At 46.5% G+C, this 20,638-nt stretch overlaps 1 protein-coding gene across 1 annotated transcript in view; it reads right to left on the bottom strand.

The window, feature by feature from the left end:
* Nucleotides 1-14,520: 14,520 nt before the first annotated feature.
* The window catches only part of CENPS (centromere protein S), a 42,089-nt gene continuing 35,971 nt past the window's right edge, over nt 14,521-20,638 (bottom strand). Inside the window, exons 4-6 of the mRNA XM_044282066.1 lie at nt 20,329-20,362; nt 15,754-15,820; nt 14,521-14,859 (exon numbers count right to left, since the gene is read on the bottom strand). Of these exons, the coding sequence (XP_044138001.1) occupies nt 14,710-14,859; nt 15,754-15,820; nt 20,329-20,362 (251 nt within the window). The 3' untranslated portion in view covers nt 14,521-14,709. The remainder of the gene's footprint in view (nt 14,860-15,753; nt 15,821-20,328; nt 20,363-20,638) is intronic.

Here is a 20,638-nt window from a genome sequence, read left to right as displayed (position 1 = left end):
GTACAGCGCGGTGGAATATGTTAGGCTAAATAAATGACTAATAAATAATACTGCCCCCGTGTACAGAAATATAACCATTATTATACTGTCCCTATGTACAAGAATATATCTACTATAAGGGTGTTTTCACGCATAGTTATTGTTCTGAAGTCTTCCTTTTTTGCAACAAGGCTATGTTCACGTCACGTTTTTGTCGTCCTACTTTTAACGTATACACATGACATATGTTAAACGGATGCCTCCGACAGATGCCATATAGTGGCATCCGTCACCATAGAGCTCTATTGTGAAAAATGATATATAAATATATATATATATATATATATACACACATACACACATATACACACTACGCTTTTGCCTGCCCACCAGTATATGTAAATGTAAGGCCCCTTTCACACAAGCGAGTTTACGCACGGGTGCAATGCGTGATGTGAATGCATAGTACCCGCACTGAATCCTGCCCTATTAATTTCAATGGGTCTGTGTACATGAGCGTTGGTTTTCACGCATCAGTTCTGCATTGCGTGAAAAACGCAGCATGTTCTATATTCTGCGTTTTTCACGCAGCCCTGGCTCCATAGAAATTATTGGGGCTGCGTGAATAACGCATTGCATCCGCAAGCAAGTGCGGATGCGATGCGTTTTTCACTGATGGTTGCTAAGAGATGTTGTTTGTAAACCTTCAGTTTTTTTATTACGCGCGTGAAAAACACAACAAAACGCATTGCACCCGCGTGGAAGAAACTGAACAACTGAACTTGCTTGCAAAAAGATGCGAGTTTCACTGAACGCATCCTGAACGCATCCGGAGCCAATCCGTCACGCTTGTGTGAAAGAGGCCTAAGACAAAAATGTGATGTGAACAGCACCTAAGAATGCCAGCTCCAGATGTTAGCTGAAAGTCTATGGGAAATACAGACGCATGGCACAGAAGCGTCTTTTTGCTCCTGGCATTTGTGTCCTTCTCAAAAACATGCTGTAGCTCTTTACTGTCCACTGTGTACAATAATATAACTACTATAATATAACCTCTATGCACAAGAATATAGCTACTATAATACAAGACTATAATTACTATAACACTGCCTCCTACATATAAGAATATAACTTCTATAATACTACCCCAACATACAAGAATATGACACAATGTACAATAAAATAACTACTATAATACTGCCCACTATATACAAGAGTATAACTACTAGAATACCGCCCCAATGTACAATAATATAACTACTATAATACTGTCCCCTACAGGTGAAACTCGAAAAATTAGAATATCGTGCAAAAGTTCATTTATTTCAGTAATGCAACTTAAAATTAGGATATTGTGAAAAGGTTCAATATTCTAGGCTCAAAGTGTCACACTCTAGTCAGCTAATTAATCTATATCCCCTGAGCAAAGGGGACCTCAAAATTGTGACTTTGGGGTTTCATAAGCTGTAAGCCATAATCATCCAAATTATAACAAATAAAGGTTTGAAATATCTCGCTTTGCAAGTAATGAGTCTATCTCATATATTAGTTTCCCCCTTTTAAGTTGCATTACTGAAATAAATGAACTTTGCACGATATTCTATTTTTTCGAGTTTCACCTGTATATGACTACTATAAAACTGAACCTATATACACGAATATACTACCCTTATATGCAAGAATATAAGTACTATAATACTGTTGTCTATGTACAAGAATATACCGTAACTCTCTTTTTGAGGAGTTTGGTTATGTGTCAAACTTTAAAATTAACTATGGCAAGTCCATGGCCCTAAACGTTACTTGTCCAGAATCGGTTAAAGAGGCCCTTCAGGATACTACCCCCTTTCACTGGGCTACAAAAGACATAGTATTTTTGGGTGTGCATGTCCCGGCTCAGGCGAAGGACTTATTTGCTCTGAATTATGCCCCCTTATTGTCCTCAGTTAGGAAGCAGCTGCACTCTATTAAACTGCCGTTTATTTCTTGGTGTGGCAAGAGGAACTACCTCAAGACCTTTATAGCTCCTAAATTTTTGTACCTTCTGCAGGTGTTGCCTATCTGGCTGCCGCACTCATTTTTTGTAGACATCCGCAGAGTTTTCTCCCTATTTTTGTGGGGAAGTAAACCCTCCAGAATTGCTTATTCGGTGCTGACCAGAGAGAGGAGGTTTGGCGGCTTTGGTCTGCCCGACATACGTTCCTACTATGTGGCCTTTCAACTATTTAGAGGTCTATCCCTCCTCAATAGCACTTATAGTGCTCCATATGTGTGTCTTGAGCGCTCCCTGCTCTCCACTAGAATGAAGCGGATTCTCTGGGGGCTGTCCCCTTGTTCTCCGGGTAGTTCCTCTTTGCCACTCCTATGGAAGGGTATGTTTGTTGAGTGGGCCAAGCAGTTTAAGGATAGAACACTTGAGTTTCCCATACCGGGTACTCCGCTTTCCTCTTTACAGTTTTATGTCCATCCGGAAGCTGAGAAGCCCTCAGGTATCTGGCCTCTTTTGGCCGAGATCCCTTTAAGTGAGATCCGGTCCCCGAATGGGTCCCTGGATTGGTCCACGGTCTTGAATGACCCTAAAGTCAAAAAAGCTTCCTTCCTACAGAGTTTTGCCCTGCAGAAGGAGATTAAGATGATTAAGCTACCACCCCCCACCACCTCTGGAACCCCCTCTTGGCTGTCTTGGAGACTATCAGACGCCCGTAGGATCCCTAAACCGCTGTCTACCATATATAAGGAGTTACTCTCAGCCTCCCCTCCTGAGCTACATTTCCTTTCTTCATGGGAAAGGGAATTGTCCATCCACCTTACAGACCCGGAAAGGGCTTTTGTCCTTACACACTCTCACGGCTTTAGCCGCTGTATTAAGGTGCAAGAAAACTCGTATAAGCTGCTTACGAGATGGTACAAGTCCCCGGAGTTTTTGCATAGGCTTAACGCAGATTTCCCAAGTGAGTGCTGGAGGTGTAGAAAAGACGTAGGCTCTCTGTCACACATTTGGTGGCACTGTGAAAAGATTAAAGCGTTCTGGACCAGTATAGAAGCTCTGATAAATGAGGTGTGTGCTAAGCAGGTTAAGCTGGATCCTAAACTGATCCTGCTTTGGTGCCCTAATGACTCGCTTTCCCCCTGTAGATCTGATCTTCCTACTATGCTCATCACGGCGGCGAGACTGCTTATCCCGCTGCTTTGGAAGGATACTGAACCTCCCACTGTTTCGATGTGGAGGGATAAGGTGGATCAGATCTACAGGTTTGAAGAGCTGGCCCACTGGGAATCTGGCACGCGTTCCAGCTTTCTGAAAATCTGGTCGCCCTGGAAGACATATAGGAAGTTCCCCTGACGGAGTTGGGGAAAACTCCCCCCCCCCCCTTCCTTTCCCTTCTTTCCCTCTCTTTTCCTCTTATTTGTGTTATATTAGATTTTTATTGTCTGTCACATTTGATGTATCTTTTTGTACAACATGTGTTGCAATTGTGGTCACGTCCATGGCTGATTTGTGACTTACCAGTGATGCTACGATGGTTTGTGATCGATTGATATGCCTTACTCTTTGAATAAAAATAAATTTGGTTAAGAATATACCGTAACTACTATAATAAAGTTATACAATGTATTCCTCTGCATCTGTGGATGACATCTACTTTATTTTACGCTTTAACCTGTTCAATAGGTTAGTGACTAAAATACAATAATCTGTACACTGGCGCTCTGTGATCAGTTCCTTCCTTCCAGTTCCTGTTCTCAGTTTATTTTCCCTAAATCTGAAACTAATCTGGTGAGAGTTGGTAAACTACCACACATCTTTTCACACTGGTACCTACAGATGCGAGTGCAGGAGAAGTGTCTGCTCATACAAGTCAGTCAATTCCTGTAAGGGTCCATTCACACATCCGTGTGTGTTTTGTGGATCCGCAAAACACGGACAGCGGCAATGTGCGTTCCGCATTTTGCGGACCGCACATTGCCGGCACTAAGAGAATATGCCTCTTCTCGTCCGCTATTGCGGATGAGAATAGGACATGTTCTATTTTTTTCAGGATCGGAATTGCGGACCTGGAAGTGCGGGTCCGCAATTCCGGATCGGGGCCGCACGTCGGGCGGCCCCATAGAAATGTATGGGTCCACAATTCCGTTCTGCAAAATGCGGAATGGAAGTGCGGATGTGTGAACGGAGCCTAATTCAGTCCTTCCATACTTTTCCAAGACACATTTATGAATTATGAGCTACAGTATAACTATATAAATTAACCCATGCTACGCCACCCTCCCTGGTACCTACCCTGCTGCCACTTGCAGTCACTCTGTCGTGTCTTGAGGACACAGTCGATCTCACTGTGCAGAGTGCACCGAGGACCATCAAAAGCTGTGGTGTGTGGAGCAGCAGGCACATGTCTGGTCGGGGGCAGCTGGCACAATCTCCACAACCTTCCTTGGCTTCACCTGCAATGGCAGCTGTTTATGTAGGCAGAGAATCTAACACCCTGGCTGTGACGTATAATTGACAGCAATTTTCAAGCAAAGTGGCGGCTGCAATTATGCAATGTGGTGATAAGTGAACATGTTTGGGATGGGATGGGAGGGGGATGAGAAAAATAAGAAAAGCTGATACATTTCATAATGTATGAAAAGCTGAAATGATATGAAATAACGTCTTGTGATTGAGATGCTTTACATTCTGGCAGATTAATAGTAATAATGGGTCTATTCACCCACAGACTTCACTGATTATAGCACTGAAGTAATAAAGAACGTATTTAAGGATCTGGAATCATGCAGTCCGATTGGTAACAGCGACTTCTCCAAATTTCCTAATTTCTATGTGACATACAGGTGTTTAACTCTCCAAGTCCTAATTCTGCCTTCTCAAACAAATCGTAACATCTATTCACAAAATACGGTAACTATAAAATCAGTGTAGAGTGGATTTTTGCAGTGGTACAGGCTGCATGTAGCGACTAACGACATAATCCTACTTCAGGTCATTCAACCCCAAACCAAGCATATTATAAAAGTGCTTTTTTTTTACAAAAACAGCTGCAGGGACAAATGTTAGAAACATACTGTTATGTAGTGCTGACATTAGCGCATCGCTAATGTCAGTCAGCTACATAACGGTATTTCTGATGGTAGAAACCCTTTAAAGGGGTTATCCAAGACTAAAAAAATTTCCCCCATATGCCCAGGCTCCTCACACTGAATCTACTTACCGCTTTTCCCCGTGGATGAAAACATCCGGTGTCGGGGGGAGCAGCCAATGGCAGGCAGGGATGAGGATGAGCCTCCTTAGCGTCACCTGCGATGCCATTGGCTTCCCCCGTCACCGCTTGCCATTGGCTGCCCCCCCAACACTGGGTGTTTTCATCCATGCACGGGGAGAAGCAGCAGCGGTAGTGCGGAGACCAGGAGCGGTGGAGGGGGCGGGGAGCCAGGTAAGTAGATTCAGTGTGAGGGGCCCGGGCATATGGGGGACATTTTTTAGTCTCAGATAATCCATTTAAAGGGAACCTGTCATCAACTTTATGCTCACCGTTCTGAGAGCAGCATAAAGTAGTGACAGAAAAGGAGATTTTTTTTTTTGTGAAACTGACCTGTAAAATCTTTTTCTCGTCTTTTCAATTGGGGGACACAGACCATGGGTATAGCTTAGGCCATTACTAGGAGGAGACACTATGCAAATAATAAAAAAACAGCTCCTGCTCCACTGGCTATACCCCCATGCTCCAACAGGAGTACCTCAGTGCGTGCAAAAGCAGTAGGAGAAGGAGAGAAAAACCAAATATAAATAAAGAAAACAGAACCGAGGAATACCGCCCTCAGGCCGTAAACCATAAGGTCCCAATTAGGGTTGTTGCGGGCATCGAAATTTCAATACCCAATCAATACCCAATCGATTTCCGTTTTTTCGATACTGGGCTGCGCTTCTGCGCAGTCTAGTATCTCTGAACATGAGCGCGCTGCTATTGGCGCGCTCATGTTCTCTCAGCAGCACGGGGAGAAGGAAGCTGTCCTCCCTCCCCCCTGTGCTGCTGCCGCTGCCACCAATGAGAAGAGAGGGGCGCCCAGCGATGTCCCAGCACTCACCATTAGTCCTAGGCGCCGCTCCGTTCGCCCGCAGTGCCCCATTACTGTCTCCTCTCCTGCTCCACATGCTGATTACTATGGGAACGATGGGAGGAGACATCAGCTTTACTAGTGGGCGTTCCTTCTCCCTGCTCTGCGATTGGACAGCGCTACAGCCAGGGAGAAGGAACGCCCACTAGTAAAGCTGATGTCTCCTCCCCATCGCTCCCATAGTAATCAGCATGTGGAGCAGGAGAGGAGACAGTAATGGGGGCGAACAGAGCGGCGCCCAGGACTAATGGTGAGTGCTGGGACATCGCTGGGCGCCGATCTGTGTAGCCCAATAGTGAAAGTCTGGAGTCCCATATAAAGTAGTCAGTCTTTAACACATTATACAGGAGGCGGGTGCCGGCAGCAGAATCGCATTGCCGGCACCCTGCCCCTGACAGGGAGCTGTGATCAGCGGCAGTTAACCCCTCGGCTGCGGCACCTAAGGGGTTAACTGCCGCTGATCTGCCAGTACCCGCCTCCTGTATAAAGGGGTAATTATCATTGGTGGTGCAGTGTGCCCCCCCTCAAACCCCCATCCCATTAAAATCATTGGTGGCACAGTGCGCCGGCCCCTCTCAACCCCCCAGTATTAAAATCATTGGTGGCAGTGGGCACAGGGTCCTCTCCCCTCCCCCTCATTGGTGGTGCAGTGGCAGCTTCTGATCAGAGCCCCAGCAGCTGTGTAAGCCTGGGGCTCCAATCGGTTACCATGGCAGCCAGGACGCTACAGAAGCCCTGGTTGCCATGGTAACATCCCTGATGCTGTGTGCACAAAGCACAGAGCAGCAGGGACAGTGTGAAGTCCTATTCACCCTGATAGAGATCTATCAGGCTGAATAGGACAAGGGATGAAAGATCCCATGTTCTAGCCCAGGGATGGCGAACCTATGGCACGGGTGCCAGAGGCGGCACTCAGAGCACTCTCTGTGGGCACCCGCACCCTGGAGAAAGTCTATGGTGTACCAATATGCCTTAGAATTTGCCTGCCATTCAATAGTGCAGGACATGCTATAAACAGCACAGACAGCGCACTGAATGTAGGCAGGCAATTATAGCTAAATGATAAAGTACATGGAAGATATAGGATATTGGTGTTCAGGTTAAATTGCTGTGTTGGCACTTTGCGATAAATAAGTGGGTTTTGGGTTGCAGTTTGGGCACTCGGTCTCTAAAGAGGTTCACCATCACTGTTCTAGCCCCTAAGGGGGGAAATAGTTATTAAATAAAAAGTGTAAAAAAAAAAAAAAAGTAAAAAAAAACCCCACCAAAATATGAAGTATAAATCACCCCCTTTTCCCAATTTCACATATAAAATATATAAATAATAAACATATTACATATCGCCACGTCAGAAAAGTCCAAACTATTAAAATATTTAAAAAAATAAATAAAAACTGCGCGATTCGCCATTTTTTAAAAATGCGGAATGCACGTGGCTTTTTTGGTTTATTTTTTTCGCGTGGTATCGAATGGTATCGAGTATCGTAATACTTTTTCATGGTATCGAAACCGAATAAAAAATTTGGTATCGCAACAACTCTAGTCCCAATAGAATAAAACCAACCCCTCCTGTAACAGACAAGAATGGGTGGGAGCTGTGTCCCCCCAATGGAAAAGAGGAGAAAAAGATTTTACAGGTGAGTTTCACAAAAAATCTCCTTTTCTTGCCCATTCCATTGGGGGACACAGACCATGGGACGTCCTAGAGCAGTCCATGGGGTGGGAAGACCAACATCTCCAGAGGGAAACATTGAACGATTAAACAGGAACCACTGCCTGCAATACCTTGCGCCCTAGGGCAGCATCAGCCGACGCCAGAGAGTGCAGCTGGTAGAACTTGGTAAAGGTATGTAAGGACGTCCAGGTGGCCGCCCTACAAAGTTGTGATGTAGAGGCTCGATTGTGCCTAGCCCAGGAGGCCCCCACCGCCCTGGTGGAGTGCGCGGTAACCCCCGCTAGGGGAAACCCTAACCCAGGACCGATAGGCCAAGGTATTAGTCGACTGAATCCACCGAGCCACAGTGACCTTGGAGGCCGCCAGACCCTCACGAGGCCCCTTGGGAACCACAAAAAGGGAGTCCGAGCGGCGAAATAGGGGCAGTAACCAACAGGTATGCCCGCAAAGTACGGACAACATCCAGAGAATGGAGAGACTGGTATTGCGCTCCTTGGGTTTCGCCGGAGCGGGGCAAAGAAGAAGGGACTGGGCGCAGTACCACCTTATTCTTGTGGAAGCCCAAAAAGGGGCCCCTTGGAGGAAAGGGCGCCCAGCTCCGATACCCTCCAGAAAGAGGTGATGGCCACCAAAAGACCACCTGCCAGATGAGAAGACTCAGGGAAATGTCCCTCAGGGGCTCAAAGGAGCCGCCTGCAAAGAAGACAAAACCAGGATTCTGATCCCAGGGGGGCAGGGGAGGGGCATACGGAAGGACCGAATGCGCCACCCCCTGTAGGAAGGTCCTCACCGGACCGAGCAGAGCCAGAGACCGCTGAAAGAAAATGGCCAGAGCAGAGACCTGACCCTTCAGAGAGCTCATGGATCTTCCCATCTCAAGACCCGACTGGAGAGAAGAGAGGATCACCGGAACGGAGAAACAAAGGTAAAAAACACCTAACTTCTCTCAAAAAGGCAAGAAAGGCCTTCCAGGTACGATAGTATATCCGGGAGGAGGCTGGTTTCCTGGCTCTTATCAAGGTCTTCAAGATGGAGGTCTCAACAGCCACGCCGTTAAATGAAGAGGCTGTAAAATCCGGTGGAATAGCCGTCCGTGAGACAGCAGGTCCTCCCTGAGAGGAAGAGGCCAAGGAATGTCTGCCAGCATCCGAGTGCCTTCCGAGAACCAGGCGTGGCGAGGCCAATCGGGGGCGATGAGTATGGTCTGGATTCCTTCCGCCGCGACCCTGCGAAGAACCTTTGGGAGTGAGCCAGTGGTGGGAAGACATAGAGGAGCGCGAAGTCTCACCACGGAGACACCAGAGCGTCCACCCAGTACGCCTCCGGATCCCGAGCTCGGGCCAGGAACGTGGGAACCTTGTTATTGAGCCTGGACGCTCTCAGGTCCACGTCCGGGCGTCCCCAATGGCGACAAACGTCCTCGAATACGTCCTTAAGCGGAGACCACTCTCCCGGATCCACCCTGTTGTGGCTGAGAAAGCCTGCCGTCCAGTTTTCGACCCCTGGGATGTACACTGCAGACCATATTGGAACATGAGCTTCCTCCCACTGGAGGATCCTTTTCACCTCTTGCATCACCGTCCGGCTGCGGGTTCCGCCCTGAAGATTGATGTAGGCCACAGTTGTGGCATTGTCCGACTGGACCCTTACCGGGAGACCCGCTAGGAGGGGGGTCCAATGAGACAGAGAGAGAAAAATTGCTCTGAGCTCCAGTATGTTGATCGGAAGGCGGGCTTCCACCTCTGACCACACACCCTGAACCGTCCGAGCCCGGAGAACGCCACCCCCACCCAGGAGACTGGCATCGGTGGTGACAACTGTCCAGGAGATTGGGAGGAAGGATCTCCCTGAAGCCAGATTCTGAGGGGACAGCCACCACGGGAGTTCCATGCGAACCCGAGGCGGTAGGTGGATCTGAGAGTCCAGACCCCTCTATGTCCTGTCCCAGAAAGACAGGATCGCCTGTTGCAGAGGCCGAGTGTGAAACTGGGCAAAGGGAACAGCCTCGAAGGAGGCCACCATAAGCCCCAGAACCTGCATGCACTCCCTGATGGAGATACACGGAGAATGAAGAAGGCGAGACACCGACTCCCGTATCCGAGAGAGCTTGTAATCCGGAAGGAATACCCGGGCTGCAGTGGTGTCCAACATCATCCCCAGGAAGGTCACCCTCTGGGAAGGTTGGAGAGAGGACTTCGGGAAGTTGATCAGCCAGCCGAACTGCTGCAGAGTCTGAACAGCGAACCTGACGCTGTCTTTGGCCTGGGGATGAGAGAGAGCTTTTATCAGTATGTCGTCCCGGTAGGGCAACAGAGATAATGATGGCCGCCAATGGTGAAGCGCAGGAATCTGTGTGAGATTCTGCGATAGGGACATGCAGATAGGCATCCCGGATGTCCACTGATGCGAGGAACTCCCCTGGAAGAAGAGAAGCAATAACGGAGCGAAAGGAGTCCATCCGGAACCTCCGCACCTGACGGGACTTGTCTAAGAGCTTCAGGTCTAGGACCAGACGCCCAGATCCCTCCTTCTTTGGCACCACAAAGAGATTTGAGTAGAACCCTGTACCCTGTTCCTCCAGAGGAACTGGGGCAACTACTCCCCGGACCAGAAGGAAAGAGACCACTTGTAAAAGGGCTGAGGCTCGGGCCGGATCCCCCGGAACCCGAGAAGGGAAGAAACGGTGCAGAGGTCTGGAAGCGAATTCTATCTTGTAACCAGAAGTTAAAATTTTCAGGGTCCAGGCGTCTCGAACGTGAGCTCTCCAGACCTGCTGAAAGGAGAGCAGACGGCCCCCCACCGCAGGCTGTGGGGGCACCTCTTCAGAACTGCTTGGGAGCTGTGGGGCGGGCAGAACTCCCTTGGAATTGTGCCAGCGGACGCCAGGAAGGCTGAGGTTTAAAGGAAGGCTTCTTGCGGGAATCCTGAGAGCCACCGGAGGAGGGGGCCCTGTCTCGAAAGGACTGGTTTCTATAGCCAAAAGGGGCGGCTCTGAAGGCGTGCTTGGATCTAGATTGGGGCAGGTGTGTGCTCTTGCCCCCCGTAGTGTCAGAGATAATCTCGTCCAGCGTAGCACCGAAGGGCCTGGAGCCCGCAAAGGGGAGGTTAGTGAGGGAGCGCTTGGAGGAAGCGTCGGCGTCCCAGACCTTCAACCAGACCTCCCTGCGCTGCGTGACCAAGATGGCCGCAATCTGCGCAAAGCGAGTGCTGAAGTCCAATGAGGCCTCACAGAGGAATGTTGTCGCTTGGGACATCTGGAGGGCAAAGCTCAGGGTGTCCGCAGAGGTATCCTGCTCTGCGAGGTCCTGATGATGGCGCTGCAACCACACCAAAAGCGCCCTGGCTACCCAGGCCGAGGCGAACGCGGGCCGCAGACCAGTGCCTGCCAGAGTGAAGATGGCTGTGGAAAGAGAGTCCAAACGCCTATCCACGGAGTCCTGTAGGGGAAACCCGTCCAGGACTGGTATTGCCGAATTCTTAGCCAATCTGGCCACCGGCAGATCGACCATAAGAGGAGAAGACCACTGCTGCACATTATCTGCCGGGAAAGGATACAGAGTATCCATGCGCCTTGTGGCAGAAAAAACGGTGATTAGGGCGCTCCCAAGCATTAGAAAGGACCTTGGCAACTCGCCATGAATGGGGAATGTGAATGCCTCTGGTGCGTCACCCCTACTGGAGTGGAAAAGGGGGAATTCCTGGCTACTAGAAGAAGGAGGTTCCCCCTGTATGTCAAAGGTGTCACGGACCGCCGTGGCCAAGTCTGCCACCATAGTGGAGAGCTTAGGCGAGGGTTCCGGTTCCGTGTCCTCGTCCGAGCTGGACCTTTCCCCTTCAGACCTGCAGTCCCCGCGAGGGGGAGAGGCTGAACATGCCTCCAGGCAAGGGGGAGAAGCAGAGTCATCCGAGGAGGGATACTGCTGCGCACGCTGCCTCTTAACGGTCGAGCGTCCTCTGTGGGGGGGCACCGGGAAGTGGAGCGGTGCTAACCACAGGCATCGCAGGCGGTGGATCCGAGGCCGCCATGCGTTCCATAAAGGCCATGGCCGCGCACGAGACTTGGTCCAAGTCCGCGGCCGCCCTAGCTATGGCAGAGGCCCAGGAGGGCTCCGCGGGCTCCAAAGGGACTGGGCTGGTTTGGTGGAGGGGGAGGAGGAGGCGGTTGATCCTGTCCCGAGGCAGGGCAAGAGTCACAGGAGGCTGTAAACAATAGTGGCAAGCAGCAGACCTTACAGGATCCCAGTGGGACCTGAGGTGTCGCTTTAGATTTTTGGGGAGCCCCCGGACTTGGCATGACGGTGGCAATCCCGGAGTCAGGGTCTCCTACAGTTTTGCGGAACACTATCTGTCCTACCGTGACCTGTGAGGAGCTGGAGTAGCAGCCAAGTGTGGAGACGCCCCAGTCGCATCACAAATCGAAAAATTTGCGCTAAAAAATCGTGCGCGCACGGGAACCATGAAAAAAGGCAGACCCCGACTTCGAAAATGGAACCCACCGCCAGGATGCAGGGGGAAAATATTTTAGAGGCTGAAAGGGGTTCTGAACACTGAAAGCCTGGACATGGGGCAACAGCATTACAACAAAGCTACTAGCTTGCCCTGTATAACGAGCCCTCTGAACAAAACGGGAAAAGGTGCAGCAGCATGGCGCTGCAAATAGCCACTGCCTCAAGAAGGAATCCCTCCTCCCTCTCAGCCAGCAGGCTCTCTCAGATCCACAGCTAAGCCTTGAATAACCGTGTCACAGTGTGAGCCGTTGTACTTCCCGGGGGGGGGGAAGAGCTGCAGGAGAGCCGTTGTACTTATCTGAGTCCTGCAGTCTTCACCCTCTGTTCCGGACCAGCATGTGGTCACCTCTTCAGTCATCTGGCACAAGGAGTGGCAGTGCACTGGATAGAGGGCAGGACTAGGTGACCCCGGATCTGGTAGGCCACCGGAGCTGCAGGTCGAGCCCGGTTCCACTTATCTTCTGGGGGGGAAAGGAGGTAGCCGGGGACGGCCATTCGACCCCGGCGCTCTCTCCACTGAGAGACCAGGGACGCACCGTGCGACCCTGCGTCCTCTGTTTAGAAAAAAAACAAACAGGAGAAGAAAAAACTACAGGGACAAGCCTGCAGGAGCAGGAGTGTCACCTCCTTATCTGACACTAAGCTAAAACTGAGGTACTCCTGTTGGAGCATGGGGGTATAGCCAGTGGAGGAGGAGCTGTTTGTTCTTATTTGCATAGTGTCTCCTCCTAGTGGTGCCTTAAGCTATACCCATGGTCTGTGTCCCCCAATGGAATGGGCGAGAAATGCTGATTTCAGCGGTGTGTCACTCATGAGCTAATAGTAAGTGGTTGCTGAGAACCAGCATCATAATAATTGCAGACCAGGCCTTGAAAAAGAGTCAAGAGTGAAATCTACCTGAGAAGAGTCATGGTTATTCCTAATCTCCTGCTCTCCCCGTCCATCTACTCATGAATGTCAGTTCTCTCCTAGAGAGAAGAGGAGAAAACTAGGTAGCAGGTGGGCAGGAGAGCAGGAATTCATGAATAACCATGACTCTTCTCAGGTGGATTTGACTCTTTTCAAGGCCTGGGCTGCAATGATTATGATGCTTGTTCTCAGCAACCACTTACTTTTAGCTGATGTGTGACACACCGCTGACATCAGCATTTCTGTCAGTACTTTATACTGCCCTCAGTACGGTCAGCACAAAGTTGATAACAGGTTCCCTTTAAGCTTGCTTGTGTGGGGGATGGTGGGTAGACCCGAGAAGAAGGGCATACTTACCTGCTTCCCAATGCTGGTTCCCAGCTTCTGTGCTTTTTACTGCTTCAGTCGGATCCATGGATGTAAACTTCCAGTTTGAAGATGCTGCAGCCAATCGCTAGATGCAGCGGTGACCTACTCCCCTTGCACCACGTGACCATTTGACATAATACAAGGGGAGCAGGTCACATCAAACTGAAAGTTTACATAAAGGGATAAGAGCGGAGCAGCAGAGGCCAGTGAGCGCAGGAGCTAGGAGTGAACATTGGGAAGCAGGTAAGCTTTCCTTCACAGGTCTGTCTTCTCCCCCAAATGTGCACAACCCCTTTAAAACTAAGTTTACACTCTTACTTTTAAACAGTATTAATACATTTGCCCTAGTGAAATACTGTCTGTTCAGGTTTTCATTCCTCTGGATAAAACAAAAAAAAGTCAATGACAGCAAGCACAGATATTGAAAATGGTAAATAATTCAAACACAAAGTACTTTATATTAGAAAATTGTGGACATTAACCTTTATACACATGAAATGTATTAAAATATAAACAGTACCATACATAAATGAGATATGTAATGTAATATAAAGGACAACTTCAGAAAATACTACAAATACATATTTTACACATTACACCTGGGATAACACCCAAAAAGAAAAACGGATTCAGATGCCTATATATAGCTGGAGGAACCAATATGCTCTGAACCATTACCCACATAAATAATTGTCAGCCTCCATTCAAGATAAAATGACAAAACATCTTTATTGAATACATAGTAAATACATATTAAAATACATAGAAACAGTTAGCAGCAATAGAAAATCCCCCAAATGAGGGCCACAAGGTAGCCGCAGAGGCAGCAAGCCACAACAAAAAGTGTTACGTTTGTTGTGGCTTGCTGCCTCTGCGGCTACCTCAGTCCTCATTTGGGGGATTTTCTATTGGTGCTAACTGTTTCTATGTATTTTAATATGTATTCACTATGTATTCAATAAATATGTTTTGTCATTTATCTTGAATGGGAGCTGACAATTACGGTATTTAGATAGGTAGTGGTACATTACACCTGGGGCGGTAATTCTCATTATATTTACACCATGCCTGGATGCGACACTGCAGTGACACAGGTCAGATAGAAATACCATGAATATTACATTATGTACCACAAGGGTACAGCATATGACTCCTTTATTCCATGTTGTGGTCCTCGCCTTCTGCCACTGCAGAATCTCCACCTGAATGCCTCTTCCCGGTGCTGACAGATTTCTTCTTTCTTTTCTCCTTCTGCTCTTGGTTGCTGGCGGCAATTTCATTGCTGTAGCTGGAGATGTGCGCATACTAGAATATATAAATATATCAGAACAGCATTGGTCTAGGACCCCAATGAGTCTGAAATGTAATTAATGAACATGACACCTCTTCAACCCCCCCACCCCAATCCAGTGCGGATGAGCTTGCCTCTAGAAGTTAATCTTTGACTGCAAGCTGCCAGCTTCTGAACATCATTGCTGCAGCCAATCACCACTTGATGGAGACGGTAAGTATAGTACATGACTGCTGAGACCACTGATTGGCTGCAGTGGTCACGTTCCTGTACTGAACGTCATCACTGGCAGCTTGTAAGCAAAAACCAGCCAAGATCTAAAGCGGTTTTCCGAGATTTTGATATTGATGACCTATCTTCAGTATCTGATTGGTGGCGGTCCGACAACCAAGACCTCTGTTTGAAAAGGCACCAATGCCACTGTGGGCGTCGCGGCACAGTGCCATAAATTGTGTAGCGGCTGTGCTTGGTATCATGCTCAGCCCGATTGAGAGCGCCGATGCTTTCTCACACCGGTGTGAATGGAGCAGAAAATGGTATAAACACAAAGGAGGTAATTTACTAACAGATATTCGCCAATTTTAAATGTATATTTGGTGCAGACAGTGACAATGAAAAACACAATGCATCCGGATGCCTTCCGTTTTGCATGCAAGCCCAATTCACTTCAGTGGAGCCAGAGCTGTGTGAAAAATGCACAATACAGAACATGCTGCGTTTTTTTCCTGAACGCAAAAGACAATGCATGAGAAACATGTGCACAGACCCATTGAAATGAATGGGTCAGGATTCAGTGCGGATGCTTTGCATTCACTACACGCCTTGCATCCGGACGGAAAAGTTGCTTGTGTGAAAGAATGTGAAACCCATCAACATCTCTCTATATAATAAACATAAGCCATAATTACCAGTGATCGGCTGCGCCTGGACAGCAGTTTCACGTCGTCCATGTTAATCGTGCTCCTTTTTCCGTGCCTATGTAAGAAATTAATACAAAAATAAATTAAAAAAATGAAGAGACTGCTGTTACAAAACCAGACTAAGAACAAAAAGATGATCTTGGTCAGAAGGATTTGGTCAGTTGCAGGTGCAGCTTTTTGGCAGATTCACTGATGCGGTCTAATCAGCATTTAGATTACTGCAAAATGCAGCAGTTTTGCCATGTGTTTTCGAAAGTGGGGGCATTTTGATGTGATTTTGCAGTAAACAACAATTTGACCTTTTCACTATAACCCATGGTTTTCAATAAAAAAATAAAATTATGACGCTTCTATTTCTTAAAAGCTTAGAGTGGTTTCACACACGGCGCATTTTTATGGCAAAAAACACAGTGACCATATGTTAGTTTAGGCTACTTTCACACTAGCGTTTTAGTTTTCCGGTATTGAGTTCTGTCATAGGGTCTCAATACCGGAAAAAAAACGCTTCAGTTTTTTCCCCATTCATTGTCAATGGGGACAAAATTGAACTGAACTTTGTTGCCACTGTAAAATGCACGTTCATCGCTCACATGGCCAAGATGCTGCTCAGTCCCATTCAAATGAATGAGGCTGAGCTGTGACACCAAGCTATACTATGTATGGCAATGTGCTTGGTGAGCTGCAAGGAGGCCGCGGCTTCCTCAAACAGCTGATCCGAGGGGGTCCCAGGTGTTGGACCCCCACCGATCAGATACTCAAAGAAAGTTTAACATCTTCAAAGTTCAAAAGCAATGGAAAAGTCGATGTAACCACTGAACAGATCGCAGCGCAGCCGATCTGGTGGGGGGGGGGACACTTTGTATAGAAAAGAGTAATCACATCCTACTACAGAAAGCCGTCACTGCACACACCTGTCAGGACAGCTGAGGGCCCTACAATATTTTTACTCCTTTCTCCTACAGCAATGAAGACCGGCAATTACGGCACAAAACCTTGTCCTTACACCTGCATGCAATTTGATGGAGCGCCTCTCGACACACACCGGGCTCTATGAGCAGGGAAGCATCGCTTTAATGCTGTGACGTCTGACATCTTTGATTTACAGGCCACAGAAAGTCTTTAAAGTGGACAGATGTTACTCTAATGCAGGCAAGGCTCGCTTATTTCATAGCTCCTGGTGCAGAGTTTGGGAATTCAGCATTGTAGACAATGGGCAGCCAGACATCCCAGAGTTTGCTAGAAATGTCTTGAGTTTAAATCAAATCCTTTAGAACAAAAACCGGGTTGATTCACAAACAAGCAGCGTCAGTAACATGAGGTGCCCATACAGGATACCATTAGTGACACATGCAGGACACAATCCTGGATACAGCGGAGAATGGAGAGCACACGTATAATAAAACCAACAGCCCATCATCCACAGAACTGTTCTAATGACAGATTGGCAAATCTTCCACATTATCAGACAGCAGGAATTCTAGTAATTTGGAAAGATCAAATAATACCGGGGTCAGATACAAAGGCTTTTCGCTTGTTTTTTGGTTAAGGAAAGAGACTCTAAATTTGGTGCAAATGGCAGTTTGCACAGCTGCTGTTGTACGCCGATGTGTGTGGGCAGAGTTTAGTAGAAGGGGCAATCACAGGCAGACATATCGAATGTACCGTAATTTACGCCAGAAAACTATACCTCTGCCAACTCCAAGCTGGAGCAGGTTTCAGTTTCTGGCACACAAACACATCACATTTTAGTAAGAGGCCTGCACCTTGTGTGAGATGCCAGTCTTTAGTAAATGACCCCCATAGTGTATACCAATGGGCTGGCTCTACTGCATCAGTCATATCACAGACTACCATGCTCTGACAGCAAGCATAGATTTCTACTGGACCCTATATATATACACAGTACAGACCAAAAGTTTGGACACACCTTCTCATTCTAAGAGTTTTCTTTATTTTCATGACTATGAAAATTGTAGATTCACACTGAAGGCATCAAAACTATGAATTAACACATGTGGAATTATATACATAACAAAAAAGTGTGAACCAACTGAAAATATGTCATATTCTAGGTTCTTCAAAGTAGCCACCTTTTGCTTTGATTACTGCTTTGCACACTCTTGGCATTCTCTTGATGAGCTTCATGGCCGGCGCGTCTCCGCTGTTTCAAACAGCAGAGACCGGCAGCTAATGACCGTGACTGCCAATAATGTTGATCGCAGTCATAATAGCCTTTAGATGCTGTGATCAAGTGAGATCACGGAATCTACAGAGCTCACGGTTCCGGGGTTCTTCACGGCATCCCCTGCGGCCAATGAGGATGCCAGTAATTGGTTTCAATGTGCTGGGTGTCACTGAAGAGACCCAGGGTATTGAAGCTACAATTCTTATTTTGGCCAGGAGGTGGCAGGCCAACATAAGAAATGACCAATTCTGAACAATTAATGGATCTAAAAAATCCATGATTGTTCAGAATTTTTTTAAAATAATGGACTTTGTAGGCTCAAATACGAGTTTCAAAATCATGAAAAAAAAAAAAAGGTAAAAAAAAGTAAAATATATTAAATTTAAAAAAAAAGTTTAAATCATCCCCCTTTCCGTGGAATAAAAAAAAACATGAATAACAAAAATATATAAACATCATGGACATCACCGGGATCGAAAACGCCTGTACTATTAAAATATAAAAATATTTTGCCAATATGGCGAAAGGCTTAACAGAAAAAAAGGGTCAAAATGGCCATTTTGCCATTTTTTAATCGCTTCTCTTACCACAAAAAAATGTAATAAAATGTGATCAAAAAGTCACAAACACTCCAAAATTGTATCAATAAAACCTACAGATTGTACCACATAAAATGAGCCCCACACAGCTCAGTAGATATAACTATGAAAGAAAGTTATGGGGGTGAGAATATGGCGATATAAAGAAAATATATATTTCTCGATGTTTACATATATTTTTACACTATTTAGACATAAAAACCTATACATATGTGGTATCGTTGTAATCGTACTGACCCAGAGAACGAAAAGCACAGGTCAGTTTTGCTGCAAAGTGAAACGCTGTAGGGACAAAAACCCGTAAAAAGGAAGGAATTGGTGGAGGAATTGAATTTTTTGTTCCAATGCCACCCCATTTGGTAAATTTTTCCCGCTTCCCACTACATTGTATGCCATATTAAATGCCATATTAAATTGCGGTATTAGAAAGCACAACTTGTCCTGCAAAAAATAAGCCCTCATATGGCTATGTGAACGAAAAAAATATAAAAGTTATGGAAGATAGGGGGAAAAAAAATGAAAACGCAAAAACAAGAAGCCCCAGTATCCTAAGTGTTAACCAGCATGTTGAAGCTTTTGGTGTCTATTCTGTTTTAACATCTCATTTTGCATAGAGATAAAAACATCAGAAAAACATGATTAACTTAACGGTTTACAAAAACTTCCCATAAAATTAAACAAAACAACAACAACATGGTGTCTTTTAGGCCTCATGAACACGAACGTATATTCTTTCTGTCTGTCCCGGGTTTTTTTTGCAGACCGTATACGGAACCATTCATTTCAATGGGTCCGCAAAAAACAAAAGAAAGTTACTCTGTGTGCATTCCATTTCCATATGTCCATATTTCCATATTTCCATTCCGCAAAAAAAAAAAAAAAAAATAGATAATGTCCTATTATATTATTGTCCGCATTACGGACAAGGATAGTACTGTTCTATCAGGGACCAGCTGTTCCGTTCCGCAAAATACGGAAATGCACACGGACATTATCTGTATTTTTTGCGGACAGCAAAATACATATGGTCGTGTGCATGAGGCCTTAGTCAGTAAAAATGCCAGAACAAATGTGTGAAGAGGACGTAAGAAACTTTTTCTTGTCAGGCTTCTTAATGAGGATCTGGGCAGAACTAAGAAGTATCACAAATACATAACCAAAGCACATACTGCAGAATTTTCTGCACTGATGTATATATGTCTAACAGTTTACAGTACATATAGAATTAAACTACATAGTGGAGATCCAATGTACATACATTACTTACTCTGTACTGACCCCTAGTTACATCCTGTGTTATACTCCAGAGCTGAATTCCCTATTCTGCAGGTGCAGTCACTGTGTACATACATTACTTATCCTGTACTGACCCTGAGTTACATCCTGTATTATACTCCAGAGCTGAATTCACTATTCTGCTGGTGGAATCACTGTGTAAATACATTACTTATCCTGTACTGATCCTGAGTTACATCCTGTATTATACTCCAGAGCTGCACTCACTATTCTGCTGGTGGAGACACTGTGTACATACATTACATTACTTATCCTGTACTGATCCTGAATTTAGCACAACAATGTGAAGTATTGTTATAATTTAAACAATCCCTTTTTCTGGAACCCCCCCTCCCTATTGCCTATGGGCCCCCTGTGCTTTTCTAAGGGTTACTAATAGCAGCTGAGTAACAGATATTTCATGTGCTGTTGCCGGTGACAGGCCAGCGAGCTGAGAGGTGTAAAGATTTGTGGAGCAGTGGATAACATAGCTCTCACACTTACCGTGCAAACATCTCAAGGTCCTTTGCGAATGTTTCTATGGAGTGAGAAAAAAAAATGGAAATTAGATCTCTAATTAGTGAGGCTGGGAAAACTAATCATTAAAAATCTTGGAAGGGCATCAAGTCAGTGCAGCTCACGTGAATTCTTCAGCAACCTAAAAAGAATAATCTGACGGTAAGTCACAGATGGGGGATGGGATTGGATAGGGAGGGAGGAGGGCAGTAATTAAAGGGGATTTTTAGCTTTGTGCAAATTCTGCAACTTTCTAATACACTTTAAGGGACATTTATTAAGACTGGCCATTTAGAAG

The sequence above is a fragment of the Bufo gargarizans genome, chromosome 2, assembly GCF_014858855.1.
Source record: "Bufo gargarizans isolate SCDJY-AF-19 chromosome 2, ASM1485885v1, whole genome shotgun sequence".
NCBI lineage: Eukaryota > Metazoa > Chordata > Amphibia > Anura > Bufonidae > Bufo > Bufo gargarizans.
The sequence above is the reverse complement of the archived record's forward strand: the minus strand, read 5'-3'. Positions and strand labels throughout refer to the sequence as shown.